General features: G+C 42.8%; 1 protein-coding gene and 1 non-coding gene across 2 annotated transcripts in view; one reads left to right on the top strand and one right to left on the bottom strand.

The window, feature by feature from the left end:
* Positions 1 to 26,758, bottom strand: part of ANK3 (ankyrin 3) — a 710,530-nt gene that overhangs the window by 618,580 nt on the left and 65,192 nt on the right. The window contains exon 2 of the mRNA XM_038743727.1: positions 327 to 365. Coding sequence (XP_038599655.1) covers positions 327 to 365 — 39 coding nt within the window. The remainder of the gene's footprint in view (positions 1 to 326; positions 366 to 26,758) is intronic.
* LOC119926042 lies at positions 10,925 to 11,062 on the top strand. Its single transcript, XR_005449959.1, has one exon. It is a non-coding gene; the product is annotated as a small nucleolar RNA SNORA7 (small nucleolar RNA).

Raw genomic sequence — 26,758 nt, 5'->3', positions numbered from 1 at the left:
TGTAAATGCTAGTATATTGAGAAACTTCTGTGAAACTTCCCTTTTCTGCCTCTTGGTATGTTCTCTGCTGAATTATATTGGTTTCTCTCCAGCAGGCAAATCTTTCCCAGGATTTTGGCAAAAGGAAAGACTAAGCTACTCTCTTACAAAAGTCAATCATCAGAGCTATTTACTAGTGGCACATAAGGCAGTAAAGAAGTCAGCGTAATTCCCTGTAATCAATTTGGTGGGCTGAATAGTTTTATTCAAACACAGCAAGAAGAAGGGAAATTTGCTGTCCATTGAAAATACAGATATGGAAAAAGTTTAAACACTTTTATTTTTACCTTTTTAGAATTTCGTAGATGATGAAATCCATATTCACCCTAAAAATGAATGAAACAACATTTAGTAAACTTCAGGCAGCACGTAACTCATGCAAATGTAGTAAATCAGAAAAAGTGACTGTAAAAGAAGCACAAAACCAAGGATATGGAAAACCTTGATTAATAAGGAACATTCTGGGATAACATTATGTGTAAAGGAAATCCTAAAGAATACCTGAAATTTTGCACAAAAATGATCAAAGTAAATGGGAATGACTTCAAAGAAACTGATCCCATACACAAAACTAGATACGGTAATAAATTCCAGAAAAGAAGGCTCCTATTGATTTGCAAATAAGCAAAATTTTGAAAGCAAATTGGATGTAGTATTGTTGGGCCTATGGCATGCATATCTTCACAGCTATTATTAAGAAACATATTTGCATTAGGGCTTCAATTTGGCCATCAATGTTTTCTGCTTCTTTTGTGCCAGAATAGCCAGCAAAAATCAAAACACTGCTATCTGTGCATTGTTTTGGAAGTCAGTGTTCAACTACGACCCTGGAATTACAAAGTTCAGATAGGTTATTCAAAGTGCATTCTTAGTTGAAGTCTGGGATTCACTCCGTATAATATTCACTTATCTGCAGAAATCTTAAGAAACAACAGGTACTCAAAGGACATCTTCAACTCTGACCTCGAAGATAAACAAACTGATTTTTTCCAAGTCCAAAGTAAACCTGGGAACCAGGCCAAGCAAGAGCAGGAAATGAAAGGCGAGAGTAAAATCCCTAAATGGAAGACAGGCCCACATATACACGCACACATACTAACACAAAAAGACACCAGAAAAGGGACACACACACACACACACACACACACAAAACCCCCACAAACAACCCCCCCCCCCCCCCCCGACTTTGCAAAAACTTTACAAAGGAAGAGAAAACGACAGTATGTGAACCTAACTGCAACTTCAAATCCCTGGAGTTTTTACCAAACGTTCCCCAGTCCAACTAAAAACAAGTAGATATTCATTCATTCATTCAATCGTGTTTATTGAGTGCTTACTGTATGCAGAGCACTGTACTAGGCATTTCGGAAGTACAAGTCGGTAACATATAGAGACGGTCCCTACCCCACAATGGGCTCACAGTCTAGAAGGGGGAGACACAACAAAACAAAACATGTAGACTTCTCCTATCACTACTTTATTTTTTCTGTTGTGGGACACCTGTGTGACCCGCAAGCCTTCTGATGGTTGCCTGACCAGGGATATACGTCACATCTCCTCCAAAATGGCTTCCCCAATTAATCCCTCTTTTCCCCAGCTCCCTTTCTGTTTTTTCTCGCCTATATACTTGGACCTGTGACCTTTAGGCATTTGATATTTCTCCCACCCTCAACTGCATAGCACTTATGCACATATCGTTGTTATATATTACAAATAATTTATTTAAATTAACATCTATCTCCCCCTCTAGACTGTAAGCTGGTTGCAGGCAGGGAATGTGTCGACCAACTCTGTATTGTATTCTCCCAAATGCTTAGTACAATGCTCTTGTACATAAGTGCTCCATAAATACCATTGATGGTAATGGTGATGTCAGTCAAATTGAAAGCACAAGAGCTGGTCATGAAGGTCAAAGGACTCTTGGAGAAAGTCTCTTTGGCTTGTGGCAGCATTCTTCACTTTTCCTTCTAATTTCCCATTTTGGAGATACTGCCCATGAATTAATCCAACTCTTTCTGGAACCTGTTCAAATTTTCTAGCCACACAACTTCTCCTGATGACAAAAATCCATATGCTTACCACCTGCAGTGCGACACACTCCCTCAATCTGTCTTGAAACGTCCACCTTCGAGCTTCCTAGTTCTGCGTGGGTTTCAATGGTCACTAATTCTACAGTTCCCATCCCTCGTGATATTTTAGGTTTCAGTTGTACACTTGCAGTCCTTGTCTTTCCATAATGAAAAGTAAGGATCTGTTTGGCCTACCATCAATCGTATTTATTGAGCACTTACTCAGAGCAGTGTTCTAAGCGCTTGGGAGAGTATAACAGAGTTGGTAGACATGTTCCCTGCCCAAAATGAATTTATAGTCTAGAGGGGGAAATGGACATTATTATAGATAAATTATAATAAATCTTAATTTGGAAGACGATCCATAGCCTTCACTTTGGTTGCCCTTCTCTACACCTTTTATGCAATCTTGTGTCCTTCTTCAGGCATAGTATCCTGAATAACACATAGTGTCCTAAGAGCAAATTGAACATGGTTTTAGAAAGTTAGGCACTCAGCACTTTTCTTACTTAAAAAGTTCAGTAATTCATGCACCAAAGGAGCTGTGGCTTTCTAATGTAAATAAAACACTACAGTCACAGAGTGGATTAATAGTTTTAACCAGAATAGGCCATTCTGATTCCAAAATCAACTCTGACTCATACTGACAATAGGTAATTCCACCAAATTACAAATGATCCTGAAAATATTTAATTCAATCATGTGTCTAAACCCACTACCAAGATCAAACAATGCAAAGCGAGTCCTGAAATATCAAAATAATTTATGGGATTGCACAAAAGTCAATAAATAGAAAGGAGTTCATTCTATTCTTTCCATAACTATAAGTATTTGAGTGCAGCACCTCTGGGTTTACAGAACTGTATAAAATGTTCAGCTTTCAGTTCTAGTTTGACGGACCACATATTGTCTACCGTTGCTAAATTCCCATAATCTCTGTGTGAATCTTGGTTCAGTCTGCAACTGTTCCCCAACATGATTACTCTGAGATCTAAGTTTATTACATCTTCATTATTCAAACTGCTAGTGTTGCTTCTCTGGCTAAATACCTTCTTGAGATAATAAGCAGTGAACTCTGGGTCAAATCACTTCTGAGCATATAAGAATGGGATGTGGGAATTATGGCTACATTGCTATACACCCTGAATCAAAAATGACTGGGAGAACCCTTGTCAGTAATCAGAGAACAAGTGTCACAAATGATTTTCTTCAGATGATTTCTCAGTTTTCAAGAAGATGATCAGGAATGACCATTTTTTCTTCACAGATTTATTTTTTTACCTACATAGATAGTGATGGGCCTTCTTAACCTGCTCACTTTGGCTAAAATGAACCATACAACATCTCCTCTGTGCCGTTATCCTATGTCTTTGAAATATGAATCAATTTGATAAAAAAGAAGAGCTGCACACCTGCCTCCTTGCCAGACTGTGGGAAAGTACCACAGGGAATCATGCTAATTCACGTTTCTTAAATGTCAATCCACGTGACAAAAACTCTTCACTATTGGCTTCAAAGCTCTCCATCACCTTGCCACCCCTACCTCATCTTCCTTCTCTCCTTCTACGGCCCAGCCCACACACTCCGCTCCTCTGGTGCTAACCTTCTCACTGTGCCTCGTTCTCACCTGTCCCACTGTTGATCCCTGGCCCACGTTCTACCTCTGGCGTGTAATGCCCTCCCTCCTCACATCCACCAAACTAGCTCACTACCCTCCTTCAAAGCCCTACTGAAAGCTCATCTCCTCCAAGAGGCCTTCCCAGATTAAGGAAGACTTCACAGACTCTATTCCTCTGCTCCTCCTCCCCTTCCCATTGCCCTGACTCCTTCCCTCTGCTCTACCCCCCCTCCCCGCCCCACAGCACTTGTGTATATATGTACATATTTATCATGCTATGTTATTAATGATCTGTATATAATTCTATTTATATTGATCCTATTGATGCATTTTAACTTATTTTGATGTCTGTTTTCCCCCTTCTAGCCTGTGAGCCCGTTGTTGGGTAGGGATTGTCTCTCCTGCTGAACTGTACTTTCTAAGCACTTAGTACAGTGCTCTGCACACAGTAAGCACTCAGTAAATACGATGAATGACCCATGCACCATCTATGTGCTATGTGCCTTTATATATGATCTAAGAAAGGAGCCTGTTAAAATCAAGGGTATCTTGATAAGCACCTCTGGAGCACTTAATGATGCTGGGAGTTAAGCAGAATAATCTAAATCAATTCCATCTTTGTGTCAATTGAAGGATTAAAGATTGAAATAGCAAATGTTTATCATTTGTGTGGCCCAGTTCTATTCCATTTTGTGGAGCAGGTGCTCATCTATTGAAACACTCTAAGGTGTCAGTAAAAAAATAAAAATAATTTGAAGAATTCTTTTAAGAATATATCATAATTCACCCACTCATCTGGTGAATGAATACCCTGTACTTGTTACCAATGCATTCTGACAAACCACTCTGGAACTCCAGGTAATTTAAAAACACATGGCAATTTGGACATCCTTTTACAGCATCTCAATTGCCAACTAATACCTTTTCAAAAGAAGATATTCCTGCACTATCTGCTACTGGAGCCCAGGAGTGTGGGCAATAAAATGATACAATTGCTGGTAATAACAATAAAAAGTATTATTGTGGCACTTGTTAAGTGCCAGGCACTGTTCTACGCACTGGGGTGGATACGAAGGATACGAACAAATCAGGTTGGACACAGTCCCTGTCCCACATGGGGCTCATAGTCTCAATCCCCATTTTACAGGTGAGACACCTGAGGTACAGAGAAGTGACGTGACTTGCCCGAGGTCACACAGCAGATGAGTGGCAGAGCCAGGATTAGTAGCCATGACCTTCTGACTCTCAGGCCTGTGCTCTATTCACTACACCATGCTGCTTTCCTAATGGATGTTCTAATGGTAGCTAATAGATGCTTTTCATGCACAACAGAGTATCTTCTGGCACCCTGAAATGTGACTAAGTCAATCAGATCTCGTGTTTTTCAAAGTAAGAGTCTGCAAGTTGGATGATCAAATGACCGGCTGTAAGGTGTAACTAATCAACATGAAGCATCACAAAGTATTTGCCCCCCATTTAATCAGTTTATGAGGAAGTTAATGAGCTGGTGCTTTGTCCATGCAAATAGAAAATATAGCTCTAACAACTTCAAAATTAATTCAGTGGGCGAGTTAGTTGGGCCTTTCACTTCTCTTTTTCCCTTCTGCCAAAGACCAAAATGAATTTTTTGCTACCCTTTGGTACGTCCTCCAGAGGGTGGACAGGAAGTGTTTGTGGAACCATATCTGCAGCAGGGGCCTGATCCTTATCCCACATCCTGGTGCTGTTCTATGTCCCCAAGTACCTAGTGCAGTAAATTTGGATGGTGGTGGGTAGATTCCTGACAATAATGGGAATAAGTTACCCCAAGGCTTTGGATGCACTTCATCAAATAGTCTCCATGCCCCCATATCATGACAGTGAAGTAAAGGATCCCTTTTTCCACCCCGGTCAACCCCCACACTAGAGAATAAGGGTAGCCTTCACTACATGTGTACTGCCATTCTGGGTCTTGTGGGCAGAGAGAGAAGGAGAAAAAAATAACAATTTGTTATTTTCTAGTTCTCTAGAGTGTGTGATGAGTGAGGAGGTTGAAACTATAGGGCAAAATCAAGTGCTTGTACCAGCTAAGTGATTCAATTATTCATGATACAATTATTCCACGGCAGAAGGGAAAAAGAGAGCAAGTTATTTGAGGAAATGGTTAAGAAAAGCTTTGAAGAAATGAGTTGAAGAAACTATCCTGAAAGAAGAACCCTACTCTCTTTAATCAGTGACTGTGCTAAAATAGCACTCATTTACAAGTTAGAGTTTTTAATTGCATTCTAAGTAGTTATCTGCATAGAATTCAAACTGAAAATCATCTCCTGGGAATAACTGCTGAGCAAGAAGCTTTAAAATGGATTTCATGCTAAGTAGCCTAAAAACAGTTAAAAAAACCCCACATAAATTATTTGCCTCAACTTTGGGTGTACAATTTGTCATTTAGCATGTTAAAAAGTTAAACTTTTCTTAACTAGAAAAGAAGTCATGCAGATCCAAATAAAAACAGTCATGTTTCCTGAATAGAAATGTACTCCACTGGATGGGGAAGTAAATTACAATGCTGAAAAGCTTCATTAATACAGCTAAACAAGGTTTCCAAACTTAGTTATCTCACAATTTCCTTTTATTACCAAGCAGGTCCACCAAGTCTATGCAATGATCAATTTTGGAGTGCTTTTTTTTTCAATAGCCTATCCAATTTCCATTATCCAGGGACTGGTTATCAATTAATCAGTCAATCAATGGTATTTACTGAATGCTGTGTGCTTGGGAGAGGACAACGCAATAGAGTTGGGAGACATGATCCCTACTGTCAAAGACCTTACAATTACAGATAGGGGAAACAGCAAAGTATAAATCTATCAATCAATCAATCGTATTTATTGAGCACTTACTGTGTGCAGAGCACTGTACTAAGCACTTGGGAAGTACAAGTTGGCAACATATAGAAACAGTCCCTACCCAACAGTGGGAAGTCTACGTGCATAAGTGCTGTGGGGGAGAAGGGATAATAGGTGTGCATCAATGAAGACAGAAGGAGAATAGGATGGGGAAATAAGTTACTCAGGGAAGGCCGCTCAGAGGAGATGTGACTTTCATAGGGCTTTGAAAATTGGGAGAGTGGTTATCTGACAGATATGACAGGCAGAAGAGAGGATGTGAGCAAGGGGTCTACAGGAGAGAGAAAAGTCAAGGCATGGTGGGTAGGTTTGTGTTAGAGAAGCAAAGTGTGCTGACTGTTTTGTGATGAGAGAGGAGTGGTGTTCATCTGATCAACCAGTTTGTGGCTCACATTCTCTTCATCCTTCCCTCTGACCACCAAAGGACCACTTCATTTTACTCTGACTTCCAGTTTAGGAACCACAATAAAATTCAAAAGGACGAAATGTGTCTGACCATTCCATAGGAGGAATAAGGTGGCTGGGCTCTGAGATCTACAACCATTCTGGTCATTGCATTAATTTTCAACTTTCTCACTTCAACCAGAAGAAGGGTCCCTGATCCCCACGTGGTTGTAACTGTGTTCCACAGTTTGGTTGTTATCATGAGACCAGAGTTTTTTGGAACAGTCTTTGCGCTGTTTGTTGAACAGACAGGATTTCTTGAAGTAGCTGCAGATGTGCTTGCCGAGCCAAGTCCCAACAGGATGGATTGATGCCTCCTAAGAGAAGAGTTCTGTGACCCTGCCTATAGGCATTTGGAGTGGCCAGAAGCCCTGAAACGTCTGGGAGATGGGGCCTGATCTTCTTCATTTCACAGAAGGAGAGAGGATGTCCTTGGTAGAAGAAAGCCCAAAATAAAATGAGGGCAAAGAATCAACTGGAGGGCAGTGGACTCCCAGACAATAATTGTACCTCTGGGATCAGTCATTTTGAGAGTATAATAGTAGCATAGGTAGACACAATCCCTGCCCTCCAGGAATTTACAATCCAGTAGGATTCTCAAACATTACATGCCAGGGTGAACCCAGGAGAGATGGGGAAAACATCCAAATGAAGTTGCTAACCAGCCCACAGAGGGGATAACAATAATAATAATAATAATAATAATAATATTTGTTAAGTGCTTATTCTGTGACAAGCACTGTTCTTAGTGCTTGCTGATGGGGACAACAAAAGAGTTGGATTCCCTAACTCCCACCCACAAGACTATTTTTGTCACTACTGTGGGGGTTCCCCAAGGTTCAGTGCTTGGTCCCCTTCTGTTCTCGATCTACATGCACTCCCTTGGTGACCTCATTCGCTCCCACGGCTTCAACTATCATCTCTACGCTGATGACACCCAGATCTACATCTCTGCCCCTGCTCTCTCCCCCTCTCTCCAGGCTCGCATCTCCTCCTGCCTTCAGGACATCTCCATCTGGATGTCTGCCTGCCACCTAAAACTCAACATGTCCAAGACTGAACTCCTTGTCTTCCCTCCCAAACCCTGCCCTCTCCCTGACTTTCCCATCTCTGTTGACGGCACTACCATCCTTCCCGTCTCACAAGCCCGCAACCTTGGTGTCATCCTCGACTCCGCTCTCTCGTTCACTCCTCACATCCAAGCCGTCACCAAAACCTGCCGGTCTCAGCTCCACAACATTGCCAAGATCCACCCTTTCCTCTCCATCCACACCGCTACCCTTCTCATTCAAGCTCTCATCCTATCCCGTCTGGACTACTGCATCAGCCTCCTCTCTGATCTCCCATCCTCGTGTCTCTCTCCACTTCAATCCATACTTCATGCTGCTGCCCGGATTGTCTTTGTCCAGAAATGCTCTGGGCATGTTACTCCCCTCCTCAAAAATCTCCAGTGGCTACCAATCAATCTGCACATCAGGCAGAAACTCCTCACCCTGGGCTTCAAGGCTCTCCGTCACCTCGCCCCCTCCTACCTCACCTCCCTTCTCTCCTTCTACAGCCCACCCCGCACCCTCCGCTCCTCTGCCGCTAATCTCCTCACCGTACCTCGTTCTCGCCTGTCCCACCATCGACCCCCGGCCCAAGTCATCCCCCGGGCCTGGAATGCCCTCCCTCTGCCCATCCGCCAAGCTAGCTCTCTTCCTCCCTTCAAGGTCCTACTGAGAGCTCACCTACTCCAGGAGGCCTTCCCAGACTGAGCCCCTTCCTTCCTCTCCCCCCATCCCCCCTCCATCCCCCCATCTTACCTCCTTCCCTTCCCCACAGCACCTGTATATATGTATATATGTTTGTACATATTTGTTACTCTATTTATTTATTTTACTTGTACATATCTATTCTATTTATTTTATTTTGTTAGTATGTTTGGTTTTGTTCTCTGTCTCCCCCTTTTAGACTGTGAGCCCACTGTTGGGTAGAGACTGTCTCTATATGTTGCCAACTTGTACTTCCCAAGCACTTAGTACAGTGCTCTGCACACAGTAAGCGCTCAATAAATACGATTGATGATGATTAAGGGACCCACAAACCCCACTCGCCAAGACCAAAAATCACTTACCTAAAGAAGAGGAGAAAGGTTTGTGCTCCTCTGCCTACTGTAGGCAAAGGACCAAACCAGGAAGACACTAGTATGCTAGCTGGCTCTGGAGGGGGATAAGGCTAAGCCCACCTTGGCAGACTGTAAGCTCACTGTGGGCAAGGAACGTGTCTAACAACTCTATTGCACATTATTTTTCCAAGCATTTAGTACAGTGTTCTACCCACAGTAAGCATTCATTTATTCAATTCAATCGTATTTATAGAGTGCTTACTGTGTGCAGAGCTACTAAGTGCTTGGGAAGTACAAGTTGGCAACATATCAACATATTCAAATACCACTGATTGATCAAGGCTGTAGTAAACCCCCCTGAAACTTCATGCCCCATTCCTCATCATCATCAACCACTACAGCATTTATTGAGCATCTGAGATGTGTAAAGCACCGTCAGGTGCTTAAAAAAAATAAAAAAATTAAAAGTCACGGTCCCTATCCTGAGAACCTTACATTCTAAACAGAAAGGCAGTAGATAAAAAATGACAAAGAAAATGCTTAAGAGTGAGAAGATAGACAAACTATGGACTAGTGACTAGTAGTTCTAAGATACCCATTATCTTTGACTCCTCTCTCATTCAAACCACATATCCAATCTGTCACCAAGTCGTGTCGGTTCAACTTTCACATCACTAAATCTGCCCTTTCCTCAACATCTAAACTGCTACCACATTCATCCAAGCACTTATCCTATCCTGCCTTTATTACTGCATAAGCTTCCTTGCTGACCTCCCTGCCTCCTATCTCTCCTCCTTCAGTCCATACTTCACTCTGCTGCCAAGATCATTTTTTCTACAAATATTTTCAGTCCACATTTCCCCACTCCTCAAGAACCTCCCGGGGTTGGGTTGCACATCCATCTCCACATCAAACAGAAATTTCTTACCATAGACATTAAAGCACAGCAGCATTACCTTGCCCCCTCCTACCTTACCTCCCTGATTTCCTACTCCAGCCCAGCACACATACTTTGCTCCTCTAATGCCAATCTACTCAGTGTACCTCAGTCTCGTCTATCTTGCCACTGACCTCTAGCCCACTTCCTGCCTCTGGCCTGGAATGCCCTCCCTCCTCATATCTGACAGATGATCACTCTCTCCATCTGCAAATCCTTATTAAAAGCACATCTTCTCAAAGAGGTATTCCCCAACTAAGTCCTCATTTTCTTTCCTCTCACTTCCTTCTGCATCACTCTTGCACTAGGATTTGCACCTTTTATTCACCCCTCTTGCATCCCCCTCACTTATCTACATATCTGTAATTCACTTATTCATATTAATGTGTATCTTCCCCTCTAGACTGTAAGGTCACTGTGGGCAGGGAACATGTCTACCAGCTCTGTTATGTTGTACTCTCCCAAGCGCTTGGTACAATGATCTGCACACAGTAAGCACTCCATAAACACAACTGACTGATGGATAAACAGGCCCATGACAATAAAATCATCAACACCAGTTCCTGAGGTATACCTTTTGAAATGACCTAAAGAGGGGGTCACTGAGAAAAAACAAAACTGCGGGAGAGTTGTGATCATTTCTTCTCCAGACCTTAATTGTCCAATTCATTTTTCCCCGAACTCCATTATAAATGGGTTGGGTAATAGATAACATGATAGTTAATGCTACTTGCCTTCCCTTAATATCATGCTATTTGAAAAAAAAATGCATCCTGTTACCATGAAACTCTATACTTTGATTTGAATACAGCTAAAGATCAAACCCCCTTCTCAGGGTCGCATCTGGAGAGTTTCCGGTACTCTACCTGTCTCGGCTACAGGAGGAAGAGTCAAGCAGAGGCATAGCCATTCCACTCCTAGCTTGGCCAGTGGCTAGCGAGTGGAAGGCAATCTGCTACAAGTCACAACTCACCCATTCTGGGCAGCAGTGGCATGGGAGGGAATCAAAGAAGGTGGCAGTGGTAAACCACTTCCATACTTCTACCTAGAAAAGTCTACGGATACACTACCAGAACGGTTGCAGATGGAGAGCGGGGCGTTCTGGGAGAGATGTGTCTGTGGTGTCTCTAAGGGTAGGAAACGACTCAACGGCATAAGACAAGACCTGTAAAATGGGGAGTAAGACCGTGAGCCCCACATGGGACAACCTGATCACCTTGTAGCCCCGCAGTGCTTACAACAGTGCTTCACACATAGTAAGTGCTTGACAAATGCCATCACTATTATTATTATTATCAAACCTAATGGGAGCCAAAGAGAATTGGCAAGAAATGAAATCACCAATTTGAACTGACATCCTGGTCCATCATAAACTTCCAAACATATCCAGACCTGAACAAAAAGAGAGACACCTGTAATGTAGTAGGTCCGGTGGCTGTTTTCCTTCCTTGTTATGGACAGCATCCTGCAGAGACTTGCTTAACGGTCTGGCTTCAGATCAGTATTCATAAATCAGCTGATATGTAGGAATGTGGGCAACTTCTCTAACCTCCTTCGAGAAGGAATATTTTCAATTTCACATTTTAGTCAGTAAATTTCCACTGTCATGTTTGTTTTTTTTAGGGACATTATACCATGAAATCAAATTCAACTTTGGTCCACTATAACTTCCAAAGCTGCAGCTTTTCTTGTAATCACCAGATGGTCTCAATCCACTTCAAGTGTACTAACTGATCAATCATACTTATTGAGTGTCTCCTGTATGCAGAAACCAACGTACTAAGCTCTTGGAAAAGTACAATACTGTGTTTATCCATTGTGAATTTCTTCCTGGTTTTAAAGAACAAGTTCCTATGTTGTTCTTCTGAAATGTGAATCAATTCACCTAACAGTGTCTTATGCCACTCTGATGCATAGCATCATAATTCCTTAGTTCATTTCACTGAAAATGGTATTTAATAGAAACAATCTTGCCATTTGATAAGTCTTCACTGTCTGATACCCAAAAGTACTACAGTTTGCATAGATCAGGGAGACACAAAACGTATCCTGGAGGCCACATCTGTTCCTCTCTTAGATTCTATCTGTCCCACACTATGTATGGAAGAGAAGCAGCAGGGCACAGTGGATAGAGCCTAGGCCTAGGAGCCAGAAGGTCATGGGTTCTAATCTCGGCTCTGCCACTTTCCTGTTGTGTGACCTTGGGTAGTTAATTTACTTCTCTGTTCCTCAGTTAGCGCATCTGTAAAATGGAGATTGAGATCGTGAGGCCCATGTGGGACAGGGACTGTGTCCAACCCGAACTGCTTGTATTCACCCCAGTGCTTAGTACAGTGCCTGACACATAGTAAGTGCTTAACAAATACCACAATTATTATTATTATTACTTCAGCAAATCTACAGGCAATCTAAGCATATGTGATTCCTGGTATAGCCCCCCCCCATGCACTATAATGCCCTCATACTAGAGTGCCCTTCATGCACTATAAATGTACTTCATAAAAGAAGTACAAAGGACAATAGGGCTTTGAAATGTTAACGTTAGTATTTCTTAAACTGCTGCCCAGCACAGGAATACTAGTCTGGGAGCCAGGTTTACCTTGGCTCAAGCATATTCTGGCTTTCACTCCTCCCCAACCCCACAATCCCTGAAACAGTCTAACTTGACTAGAGAGTAAAAGACCACCTTAACAGCTATTTGTTCTTTACTTGGCTATGGAAAATGAGAGCTCTTTATCATACTAGCCAAAGGGGTCCTTTTGTGATTAAGATGTGAAACATAACACTTTGAAAATTAAGTATTTAATAAACACCCATAAAAATCTAATTGAAGATCTTTTGTTATTGGTACACATTTGAATTCCTGTGTCCAAGCTGATTAACTTGCATCTACCCCAGCACACAGAATAGTGTTTGACACACTGTAAGCACTTAACAAGTACCATAATAATATGGTACTCTCCTCCTCCTCCCCCTCTCCATCCCCCCAGCCTTACCTCCTTCCCTTCCCCACAGCACCTGTATATACGTATATATGTTTGTACGTATTTATTACTCTATTTATTTTACTTGTACATATTCTATTTATTTCATTTTGTTAATATGTTTTGTTCTCTGTCTCCCCCTTCTAGGCTGTGAGCCCACTGTTGGGTAGGGACCATCTCTATATGTTGCCAACTTGTACTTCCCAAGTGCTTAGTACAGTGCTCTGCACACAGTAAACGCTCAATACGATTGATTGAATGAATGAATGAACAATGACTATATTTATTGGGTTTTTTAATCCCACTGAAAACCAGCATGGCCTAGTGGATAGAGCATGGGCAAAGACCTGGGTTCTAATCCCAACTCCACCATATGTCTGCTGTGTGGCCTTGGGCAAGTCACTTAGCTTCTCTGTGCCTCAATTCCCTCATCTGTAAAGCAGGGATTAAGACTGATGGCCCCATGTGGAACATGTACTAGGTCTAATCTCATTAGCTTGGATGTTCCCCAGCACTTAGAATAGTGCCTGGCACATAGTATGTACTTAAATACCACACAAATTTTTGGACTATATTTATATTGAAGTGGTCATTTTGGGGGAAATAAGTATATTTTCCATGATTTTCTATGGAAAAACCTATACAGCTGTAGCATGATACTGAGAGTCTTGAAGAACCTCATGCTATGGGAAAATGTCATTTAAAGAATCCATTGATTCACTAAGAATTAATGGACTGTGAAGTACATGGTTCAAGGATAATGTCATGATTGATCATTTTTCAATATAAATACTTACATTTTTATGATCCACACTTAGAATGCATTCACCTTTGCCACTCATTTTACCGTATTGAATACTGTAGAGTTGCAAAAAAGATATGTAGAGATGCAATAACGAAACACAGACTATTAGATGATACCATAGAGTAAAGCTAACACTTAGACTAGAGGCAGAGCAGCATTATGCCTTTAACCAATTTCTCACACTTGCACACAACTGTTTTGTTCTACATTAAATCTACGTGTAGATCATGTTACACCAAGAACAGGCTCATATTATTAGAAGAACATTTCCTAATTCTTGCATCACTGTTACACCCAAATTGTGTAATGAAAACATACTTGTATGAAAAATGGCAAGCTCCTTGTGGACAGGGAACTTATCTACCTTTGTTCTACTGTAATAATAATAATAATAATAATGGCATTTGTTAAGTGCTTACTATGTGCAAAGCACTGTACTGAGTGCTGGGGAGGATATAGGTGAGCAGGTTGTCCCACTTGGGGCTCACAGTCTCATTCCCCATTTTACAGATGAGGTAACTGAGGCCCAGAGAAGTAAAGTGACTTGCCCAAAGTCACACAGCTGACAATTGGCAGATCCAGGATTCAAACCCATGACCTCTGCCTCCCAAGCCCATGCTCTTTCCACTGAGCCATGCTACTCAGTACAGGACTCTGAACACAGTAAGTGCTCAAAAAGTACGACTAATAGATTCATTCATTCATTTAGCCTGCTTTGGATTACCATTCCAGTTTTTTTTAAATTATTATTATTATTTAAATAGCATTCGTTAAGTGCTCACTGTATGCCAGACACAGTACTAAGTGCTGGGTTAGATACAAGTTAATAGGATTGGACCCAATCCACATCCCACCTGGGGCTCACAGAATATGGCTGTGCTTTCAACAAAATACGAGTCATTGACTAATCCCCATTTTATATATGAGGGAACTGAGGCATAGAGAAGTTAAGTGACTTGCCCAAACAGATGAGTGACAGGGCCAGGATTAGAACGCAGTCCTCTTACTCCCAGGCCCATGCTCTTACCACTAGGCCATACTTCTTCCCATTTTTTGTGGAATCAATTAAGAATGCTAACTGGGAAGTCCCTATATCAAGCTTATTAGAATGCTTAAAAGGTGCTAAATTTGTGTGGAAATGACACAAATGGATTTTAATAGTCTAAATGCCAGAACAGTACTGACAGGTATTAGACACCAAATATTATGTGTGAAGAAGCCTTCAATAGCTTATTAAACCTAAATAAGAGGCTTTTTTAGATGAAGGAATTACCCACGTCAAAAGTATGCTCTGCAATGACCATATACTTAGGAGAACTGTGTCATTCTGATCATTTTAAAAAGGACGTACAAAAAACAGAAAGGTTTGCAAGACAAGTGTCAAAAGGATTGATTACAAAATGTGTCAGGAACTGGGGTTGTTTGGCCTAGAAATCAGCAAGAGATAAGGACTAACTTAACTGTCTCCAAGTACAGTCAGTTCTCCTACAACTCAGGGGTAACTTCTTGACACCCTCATCAAGAAAAATACATGTTCTATTATGCACCTGGCCGCAAGGATGGAAACACGCATTTCTTCTGATGCTGCGTTATGTTCTGGAAGGAGAGAAGTATGTGGCCCAAAGAACTGTCCTTGATTCTGTATCAGCATTTGATCACAAATGCTAAGTGAAAATATGCCTTATGGAAGAGTTAAGTGCATAGGAAAGGGCACTGACTGGTTGTTCTTCTTGTCCACTGATAACAAAACAATCCAAGCTGGAGAGTGTTTGGTAGGACAAAGAAAAAAACCTGGCTACCAATGTATAAACAGAACACTAAAGAACATCCGGAGATGTTCAAAAAGAGAACAGGAAAGAATCCATCTTGGATTATTCGGATATTCACCCACCTGGAGGCAGGGGCCTGGACCTGATGACCTCTCAAGATCCCTTCAGCTCTATGACTATTTTGCCAAAAGGAATGTCACTTGGAACAAAATTGAGAGATTCAGTGAAGTTACCTAAGAAAACATCTATTGTTTCCCCATTACCCATGTGACCTGTCTATCTTAGAAGGAAATTTAATGAGTCTGAGCAACCTTTGCAAGTAGAGATTTGAACTGACTGTTCTATATTTATCCTACCCACCTTTTTCCTTCTGACAAAGAAGGCCATGCCATTTGACATTTTCCGATCCTGAGGAACTTTTCCATTAATTCTCAGAAATAATGCCTAGTAGCTTCACCATAACATCCATCGATTAATTACTCTTCAGGTTACATCATGAAGCTCTGATGACTTCAATTTATTGGGTCTCTTTCGGTACTCTTCAACAATTGATTTTCCTACTTGAGTTTGCTTGATCATTAGGAGGCATTTGCTCTGTTTTACTGATCACTGTTGCTCTTTATTCCAAAAAGTCAGAAGTGAAAAAATACCTGTTGAATGGATCCGTATTTCTTCAGCCAGCAGCATTATCGCATTTGGCTGTTGGAAATACCAACACTTTTTTTGGATTATAATGTGAGCAGGGGGCATGTCTACCAATTCTGTTGCATTGCACTCTTCCTAATGCCTAGTACAGTCCTCCACACACAGAAAGAGCTCAATAAATACCACTGACTGATTCTTTTTTGTGTCCCAACTTTCCAGCTTTAGCTTTTTTTTACAAAAATCTCATGATTGTAGTTTTCTTTTTTGTTGTTGTTGTTGTTTGTTTTTTTTAGTATTGCTCTTCAGAGATCTGTCCTTACTGTCTCTCCATTTGAGTTTGCTATTAAACCTTCAGGTTTCTAGTTGGATCTGGTTTCACCTTGCTTGGCATCTGGCTAGCTTTTAAGTCCTTCCTTTGAACTGATACAGCTTGTTCTTCATTCACGTTCTTCTCTTTGTCTGGAGGACTCTCAGCATAATGTTACTCATTCTTGATTTTCTTCTTTCATCTGAACTCAGATTCACTCTGCTTCTGTTTTTCTTCTGTTCAATCAATCAACCAGTCAGTCAGTAATATTAATTGAGTCCCTGCTGTGTGCAGATCCCTGTATTAAGTTGATGGGCAAGCACAATAAATAGAACTAATAGAGATGATCCCTTCCCACAAATCCCTTATAGATTAATGGGAAAGACAGACACTAAAATAACTATATCCATAGGTACCATAGTGCTACAGTGAACTGGGAGGGTGACCCACCCAAGTACTTAGGTAAAAAGAAAATGCTGAAGTGGGAGTTTGCTTTTTTTTTTGTCTGTCTCCCCACCTTCTAGACTTCGAGCCCTTCGTTGGGTGGGGATTGTCTCTATCTGTTGCTGAATTATACTTTCCAAACGCTTAGTACAGTGCTCTGCACACAGTAAGCACTCAATAAATGATTAAATAAATGAATGAGAGATTAATCAGAGAAAGCCTCCTGGAGGAGATGGGCTTTCAGAAGGCCTTGGAAGATGGGGAAAGCAATGTTCTGTCTGATGTGAAGAAGAAAGGAATTCCAGCCAGAAGTTAGTACATGAGGAAAAGGTTGGTGGGGGGAAGAGAGGAAAGTAAGGTGCAGTAAACAGTTCCCAGTTCCTGCACTCTGCGTACATATGACAATCCCTGAGAAGAGAAGCAGCATGGCCTCGTGGATAGAGCACAGGCTTGGGAATCAGATGGACCTGGGTTCTAATCCTAGCTCTGCTACTTATCTGCAGTATGACCTTGGACAAGTTGCTTAACTTCTCTGTGCCTTGGAGATTAAGACTGTGAGCCCCATATGGGATAGGATAGAGAAGCAGCATGGCTCAGTGGAAAGCACATGGGCTTTGGAGTCGGAGGTCATGGGTTCAAATCCCAGCTCCACCACTTAGCTGTGTGACTTTGGGCAAGTCACTTAATTTCTCTGGGCCTCAGTTACCTCATCTGTAAAATGGGGATTAAGACTGTGAGCCCCACGTGGGACAACCTGATCGCCTTGTAACCCCCAGTGCTTAGAACAGTGCTTTGCACATAGTAAGTGCTTAATAAATGCTATTATTATTATTATCATTATTATTATTATTATTATTTGGACTGTCTGACCCGATTACCTTGAATCTCCCCCAGCACTTAGTGCCTGGTACACAGTAAGCGCTTAGCAAATACCATTAAAAAAAATCACTGATATAACATGCAATACCACTTTTCTTTGATAATCTATAATAATTTGTCACCCAATAGATGCCTATTTCAGCAAGTGGCTAAGTGCTGTCCTATGCCTGTGTTATTGCCTAGTGGAAAGAATAGAGGCCTAGGAGTCAGATGACCTGGGTTTCAAACCAGGCTCTGCCACTTGCCTGCTTTGTGACCTTGGGCAACTTAACTTCTCTGTGTCTCAGTTTCCTCTTTTTTAAACTGGGATTTCAATACCAGTTCTCCCTCTTACTTAGACTGTGAAACCTATGTGGGACAGGGAAGGGAGAGCCCTGAAGGAAAGAACATAGGCCTGGGAGTCAGAGGATCTTGATTCTAATCCTGATTCTTCCACTTGTCTCCTAAGTGACCTGTCATTCATTCATTCATTCATTCGTATTTATTGAGCGCTTACTGTGTGCAAAGCACTGTACTAAGCTCTTGGGAAGTACAAGTTGGCAACATAAAGAGATGGTCCCTACCCAACAGTGGGCTCACAGTCTAGAAGGGGGAGACAGAGAACAAAACAAAACATATTAACAGAATAAAATAAATAGAATAAATATGTACAAGTAAAATAAATAGAGTAATAAATACGTACAAACATATATACATATATACAGGTATATAATCTGCCGCTAATCTCCTCACCGTACCTCGTTCTCGCCTGTCCCGCCATCGACCCCCGGCCCACGTCATCCCCCGGGCCTGGAATGCCCTCCCTCTGCCCATCCGCCAAGCTAGCTCTCTTCCTCCCTTCAAGGCCCTACTGAGAGCTCACCTACTCCAGGAGGCCTTCCCAGACTGAGCCCCTTCCTTCCTCTTCCCCTCGTCCCCCTCTTCACCCCCCCATCTTACCTCCTTCCCTTCCCCACAGCACCTGTATATATGTATATGTTTGTACATATTTGTTACTCTATTTATTTATTTATTTTACTTGTACATATCTATTCTATTTATTTTATTTTGTTAGTGTGTTTGGTTTTGTTCTCTGTTTCCCCCTTTTAGACTGTGAGCCCACTGTTGGGTAGGGACTGTCTCTATATGTTGCCAACTTGTACTTCCCAAGTGGTTAGTACAGTGCTCTGCACACAGTAAGCGCTCAATAAATACGATTGATGATGATGATGATGACAGGTGCTGTGGGGAAGGGAAGGAGGTAAGCCGGGGGGGATGGAGAGGGGGAGGAGGGGGAGAGGAAGGAGGGGGATCAGTCTGGGAAGGCCTCCTGGAGGAGGTGAGCTGTCAGTAGGGCCTTGAAGGGAGGAAGAGAGCTAGCTTGGCGGATGTGGGGAGGGAGGGCATTCCAGGCCAGGGGGATGACGTGGGCCGGGGGTCGATGGCGGGACAGGCGAGAACGAGGCACGGTGAGGAGATTAGCGGCAGAGGAGCAGAGGGTACGGGCTGGGCTGTAGAAGGAGAGAAGGGAGGTGAGGTAGGAGGGGGCGAGGTGATGAAGAGCCTTGAAGCTGAGGGTGAGGAGTTTCTGCCTGATGTGAGGAGTTTCTGCCTGATCATTTACCTTCTCTGTGCCACAGTTATCTCATTTATAAAATGGGGATTATAAATCCTCCTCCCTCTGATTTAGACTATGAGCCCTACGTGGTACAGGGATTGTGTCCAACATGATTATCTTGTTTCTACGCCAAGCACTTAGTGAAGTACCTGGAATATCATCAGCAGTCAAAAATTACCAGTGGGGCGGGAGGGATTGGATTTATGTTGGACTAGATTAATGCAGGGACTAATATAGCTCCAGTAGGGGTACTCAGGATTGGGGAGCATCACATGATACCCAAAATAGTACCTCTATTGCCTTATTCATTCAATCGTGTTTTTTGAGCGCTTACTATGTGCAGAGCACTGTACTAAATGATTCAGAAGTACAAATCGGCAACATATAGACATGGTCCCTACCCAACAATGGGCTCACAGTCTAGAAGGAGGAGACAGACAACAAAACAAGTAGACAGGTGTCAGTACCATCAGAATAAATAATTATAGCTATATACACATCATTAATAAAATGGAGTAATAAATATGTATAAATAAAATAAATAGAGTAATAAATATGTGCAAATATATACAAGTGCTATGGGGAGGGGAAGAGGGTCGGGCAGAGGGAGGGAGGGGGAGCGATGGTGGGGAGGAGGAGGAGAGGAAAAGGGGGGGCTCAGTCTGGGAAGGCCTCCTGGAGGAGGTGAGCTCTCAGTAGGGCTTTGAAGGGAGGAAGGGAGCTAGTTTGGCAGATGTGTGGAGGGAGGGCATTCCAGGCAAGAGGTAGGATGTGGGACAGGGGTCGACGGCGGGACAGGGGAGAAGGAGGCACATTGAGGAGGTTAGCGGCAGAGGAGCAGAGTGTGCGAGCTGGGCTGTAGAATGAGAGAAGGTAGGTGAGGTAGGAGGGGGTGAGGTGATGGAGAGCCTTGAAGCCAAGAGGAGCTTTTGCTTAATTCAAAGGTTGACAGGCAACCACTGGAGATTTTTGAGGGATAATGGTATTTGTTAAGTGCTTCCTATGTGTCAAGCACTATTCTAAATGCTGGGGGGATATCAGGTAATCAGGTTGTTCCACATGAGGCTCACAGTCTTAATCCCCATTTTACAGATGAGGTCACTGAGGCACAGAGAAGTGATGTGATTTGCCCAAAGTCACAAAGCTGACAAGTGATGGAGTGGGATTAGAAGCCATTACCTCTGACTCCCAAGCCCAGGCTCTTTCCACTGAGCCACATAGCCAGTACTTGGAGCATTGTAAAGAATATATACAGAAGCAGCGTGGCTTAGTGGCAGGAGCAGGGGCTTGGGAGTCAGAGCATGCGGGTTCTAATCTCAGCTCTGCCACCTGTCTGCTGTGTGATCTTGGGCAAGCCACTTAACTTATCTGTGCCTCAGTTACCTCATCTATAAAATTGGGATTAAGACTGTGAGCCCCAGGTGGGAGAACCTGATTACCTTCTATCTACCCCAGAGTTTAGAACAGTGCTTGGCACAAAGAAAGCGCTTAATACCATAATAACAATAATAATAAAGATGATGTTCTTCCCAAAATGGCTGCAGCAAGGCAGACTTTAGTTCTGACTCTCCCAAATCCACTGTGTTGCCAGATCATTTTTCTAACAACAGGTTCAGTCCATATCTCCCAATTCCTCAACAACCTCCAGTGGTTGCCCATCTACCTCCACAAAGAGAAACACCTTGCCAACGGCTTTAAAGCACTCAATCACTTTGCCCGCTGCTATCTTACCTCAATCATTTCCTACTACAACCCAGACAACACGCTTTGCTCCTCCAATGCCAACCTACTCTCCGTACCTCAGTGCCTCTACCTAAACACCAACCCCTTGTCCACATCCTCCCTTTGGTCTGGAACTTCCTCCCCCTTGATATACAACAGACCACCATTCTCCCCACCTTCAAAGCCTTGTCAAAATCACATCTCCAGCAAGAAGCCTTCCCCAACTAAGTCCTTATTTCTCCTACTCTCTCCCCCTTCTGTATTGCCTTGGCACTGGGATTTATGGCACAGTGTATACAGCACAGACCTGGGAGTCAGAGGATCATGAGTTCTAATCCCAATTCCACCACTTGTCTGCTGGGTGACCTTAAGCAAGTCACTGCACTTCTCTGGGCCTCAGATACCTCATCTGTAAAACGAGGATGAAAATCATGAGCCCCAAGTGGGACACGGACTACATTCAACCTATCTTGTATCCACCCCAGTGCTTAGTAAAGTGCCTGGAACATAGTAATTGCTTAACAAATATCACAATTATTACTTCTTCACCTTCCAGTCAACATTTATATAAATATCAGTAATTTATTTTAATATTTGCCTCCCTCTCTAGACTGTAACCTTCTTGTGGGCAGGGAGCGTGTCTACCCATTCCTGTGTATCAATCAATCAATACCATTTATTGAGCGCTTACTGTATGCAGAGCATTGTACTAAGTACCTGGAAGATTTTAATACAAAAGAGTTGCTTAGTACAGTGGTCTGCACAGAGGGAGTGCTCAATCAATTTGTTATATAGTATTTGTTAAATGTTTACTAGGGGCCAGGCCCTATTCTAAGGGCAGAGATATATGAGAATCAGGTTGGACACAATCCCTGTCCCTCATGGAGCTCAGTCTTAATCCCCATTTTACAGATGAGGGAACTGAGGCACAGAGAAGTTAAGTGATTTTCCCAAGGTCACACAGCAGACAAGTATAGGGGCCAACATCAGAATACAGGTCCTTCTGATCCCCAGTCCCAAGCTCTATCCACGAGGCCTTGCTGCTCCTTGACTAACACGAGAAGCAGCGTGGCTCAGTGGAAAAAGCACGGGCTTTGGAGTCAAAGGTCATGGGTTCGAATCCTGACTCTGCCACATGTCTGCTGTGTGACCTTGGGCAAATCACTTAACTTCTCTGAGCCTCAGCTACCTCATCTGTAAAATGGGGATTAAGACTGTGAGCCCCACGTGGGACAACCTGATCACCTTGTATTCCCCCCAGCGCTTAGAACACTGCTTGGCACATAGTAAGCGCTTAACAAATGCCATTCTTCTTCTTCTTATTATTATTATTATTCTTATTATCTGGCTCTTAAAGGGGATGCTGCCCCTTTAATTGTGAGGAATGAGCAGCAGGAGCCTGCAGGGCTTGCAGCTCTGAAAGAAGTGCTTAAAAAAACCCCACAAGGCCATGAATACCTCATCTTCCTTTTTCAAATAGTTTAATCACCCTTCTGCCCACTGGTTTCTCATCTCAGAGCCTCAGGGGTGGAATCTGGTTGAATTCTTGGTAGGAGGGAGTAGAGAAAGAGGAAAGTGGGTTTGGTTTTCCAACCATGCTTCAAATAGATCCCTGGACATGCAGGGCAGTCCTCTTTCATTTCCTTTCATGCTGCTTCCTGGATGAAAGCCATTTGGTTCCTCAAGATCCCAGAAAACTTAGCTCTCTAAATCAGGCTTGCCCCACTTTCTCCCACTTCTAGGGTCAGCATCATACTGTCAATCAATATTTGGCTCTTCAGTTCTTCTACAGAGTAATTTGGATGAACCAGCAGCAAGTCATATGACCTCTTCTTCTGTGAAATGGTGAATTATGACCCCACCAATCTGCTTTTAGCACCTTTGCAGCTGCCCAACTGAAGACGGTGGAGGTGCCCTTAAATGACCCACCCGGATCCTAGCCTGCTGGACTGTCTTATTGGCTGGCTCCCAGAATTTCCAACATCAAGGACAAAGACTGTCCTAACATCATGCTTTTTCACTTTTGTGGGGACAGAACTTCCCCAAATTTTAGCCTGGATATCCATTCAACCACATTTATTGAGCGCTTCCTGTATGCAAAGTACCAACTGCTTGGGAGACATCCCCTGCCCACATTGAGCTCAGATTTTAGAGGGGAAAAGAGACATTAATATATAAATGAATAAATAAATAACAGACATATAAATATGTGCTGCGGGGCTGAGAGGGAGGATGAATGAAAGGAGAGAGTCAGGGAGATGCACAAGGGAGTGGCAGAGGAGAGTAGGGCTTAGTCAGGGAAGGCTTCTTAGAAGAGAGGTTCCTTCAGTAAGGCTTGGAAGTGGGAGAGATCAGTTATCTGCCTGATATGAGGGGGGAGGGTGTCCCAGGCCAGAAGCAGGACGTGGAGGAGAGGTCGGTGGCAAGATAGAGGAGCTTGAGGTACAGTGAGAAGGTCAGCATTAGAGGAACAAAGTGTGTGGGCTGCACTGTAGTAGAATAGTGAGGTGAGATAGGAGGGAGCAAGGTGATTGAGTGCTTTAAAGCCAGTGAATATATAACCCAATACACAGCTTCAGCAAATAGTAAATGCATACTTTAACTCTGCCCTCTCCTCTGCCCAGCAAATTCATTTCTCCACCCTTAGTGACACCCATGCTATTGCCCTTGCCAGCTTTCAAGGCATATAATTCCCTCCTCAAACCCCATCCCCCAGCCTCCCCTTGCCCCTAATAACCTGGCCACCTTCTTTATTAAGAAAATTGTGACTATCAGGATTGATCTCCCTATAATCTCCCCTTGCCCCTCCCTAATTCTGCTCCTTCAACTCTCCCATCTTTCCCAGCACTATCTCTAAAGGAGATCTCCTGCCCTCTCTCAAAACCCACCCCCTCCACCTGAACATCTGACCCCATTCCTTCACACTTGCCCCCTCCCTTCTTCTCTCTCTAACAGCCACCTTCAACTGTTCACTCTCCAGTGGCTTTGGAGAAGCAGCATGGCTTAGTGGATAGAGTATGGTCCTGGGAGTCAGAAGGTAAAGGGTTCTAATCCTGGCTCCACCACATGTCTGCTGTGTGAACTTGGGCAAGTCATTTCACTTCTCTGGGCCTCAGTTACCTAATCTGTAAAATGGGGATTAAGAGTGTGAGCCCTATATGGAACGGGGACTGTGCCCAACCTGATTAACTTTTATTTACTCCAGCGCTTAGAACAGTCCACGGCACATAGCAAGCATTTAACAAGTACCATGATTAGTATTATGATTCCCCACTGCTTTTAAACATGTCCATGTCTCCCCATTCTAAAAAAAACCCTCTGGTGACCCCTCCAGCTATCTCTCCAACTCCCTCCTTTTCCATTCCTCTCCAAACTCCTTGAGTGAGTTGTCTACACCCACTGCCTCAAATTCCTCTCCTCCAATTCTCTCCTGAGCCCCTCCAATCTAAAGTTCACCTCCTTCATTCCACCAAAGCCACCCTCTCAAAGGTCACCATTGATCTCCTTGCCAAATCCAACAGCCTCTACTCCATCCTAATCCTCCTCAACCTCTCAGCGGCTTCTGACCCTGTGGAGCACCCCCTTCTCTAGGAAATATTATCCAATCTTGGCTTCACTGACACTATCTTCTCCTGGTTCTTCTCATCTCTCTGGCCTCTCATTCTCAAGCTCTTTCACGGGTTCCTCCTCTGCCTCCCACCCCCTAACTGTGGGTGTCCCTCGAGGTTCAGTTCTGGGTCCCCTACTATTCTCCAACTACACCCACTCCCTTGAGGAACTCATTCACTCACATGGCTTCAACCACCACCTCTATGCAGATGATACCAAATCTACATCTCCAGCCCTGATCTCTCTTCCTCTTCGCAGTCTCGTATTTCTGCCTTCCTTCAAGACATCTCCATTTGGATTTCCTCCTGTCACCTCAAACTTAATATGGCTAAAACACAACTTATCTTCCCACCCAAACCCTGTCCTCCCACTGAGTTTCCCATCACTGTAGATGGCACCACCATTCTTCCTGTCTCACAAACCTGTAATCTTGGCATTATCCTTGACTCCTCTTTCTCATTCAACCCACATATTCAATCCATCACTAAATACTGTTGGTTCCACTTTTACAACATCATTAAAATCCATCCTCTCCTCTCCATCCAAATGGCTACAACATTAATCCAATCACTTATCCTATCGCCTGGAATGGTAACCTTCTCACTGTACCTAGATCTCGTCTACCTCGCTGTCAAACCCTTGCCCACATCCTGCCTGTGTCCTGGAATGCCCTCCCTCCTCAAATCCAACAATTATTCTACCCCAACCTTTAAAACCTTATTCAAGGCACAACTCCTCCAAGGGGTCTTCCTTGACTAAGCCCTCTTTTCCTCTTGTCCCACTCCCTTCTGCATCGCCCTGACTTGCTCCCTTTATTCATTCCCCACTCCCAGCCCCACAACATTTATCTGTAATTTATTCATTGATGTTAATGTCGGTCTCCCCCTCCAGACGGTAAGCTCATTGTGGACAGGAATGTATCTGTTTATTGTTATATCGTATTCTCCCAAGTGCTTAGTATAGTGCTCTGCACACAGTAAGCGCTTAAAAAATACGATTGAATGACATGAATGAATGAATGAATGAATGATCATTTCCAAAGCACTGGGCTTAGGCCATCAGGAAGACATCCCTGATAAATGTGGTTCTTTTTTTAAAAAAAAAATGTGGGTGGAGGGGGGTCAAATTTATAAATTCCATATCACTTCCACTTCATTTAAAACTCTGAGAGGGATCCAATTATAACGTGTCATATCTTACAAGTGTCTAAGATATCTATGGTGAAAAATTAGAGATTCTAACAAATGTGAGAAAAGTATAAAAGGCCATATTTTTTTCTGTGTGTTTTTATGTCAAAATTCTCTGCAGTTAGTGGTTTCCATAGGTTTATTCTTCTAAGAGGATTTATGGTTCCAATAAAACCAGTTTATAAGACTGGATTTCTTTCCTCTAGGAAAAGCTCCTGTGAGTGGTGAGTCACCAGGTGATTTCCTTTCTTTATTTTTGGCTTCAATGCCCAAAGCAAAAATCATTTCTTTCCCTCTCTCTCTCTCAAGATAACCTCAGCAAGAGGTTAAGAACAACACTTGCAGCATCAAGATTGGATGGTTTATGCACACATTTAGCATATGGAAAACATCTGATGCTATGCAAATCTACAGCTTCAGGGGTCAGGTTAAGCGATCGAAGGAATGTATATTATCCTGGAAGCTTTCTTATCACTTTTATTAATTTAATAGAAGGCTCCAGGTAGCATATTTATAACATTGATTGCATATTAAAGTATCAGTTTAGTTTTTGCTTTCATTACTGGACCCGTCAATGATATTTCAAATGTATCCACACAAATCTCCTGTAAGCTGATGCTGAAGATGCATAATGGTGGGTTGTTGTCATAGTAACAGAGAACTACACGTTTTCTATGGCAACCAGGCCTCCACAGAATACTAATAAGTGCC

This window comes from Tachyglossus aculeatus, chromosome 3 (assembly GCF_015852505.1).
Source record: "Tachyglossus aculeatus isolate mTacAcu1 chromosome 3, mTacAcu1.pri, whole genome shotgun sequence".
NCBI classification, from domain to species: domain Eukaryota; kingdom Metazoa; phylum Chordata; class Mammalia; order Monotremata; family Tachyglossidae; genus Tachyglossus; species Tachyglossus aculeatus.
Note: the sequence above shows the minus strand (reverse complement) of the source record. Positions and strands in the feature narration are given on the sequence as shown.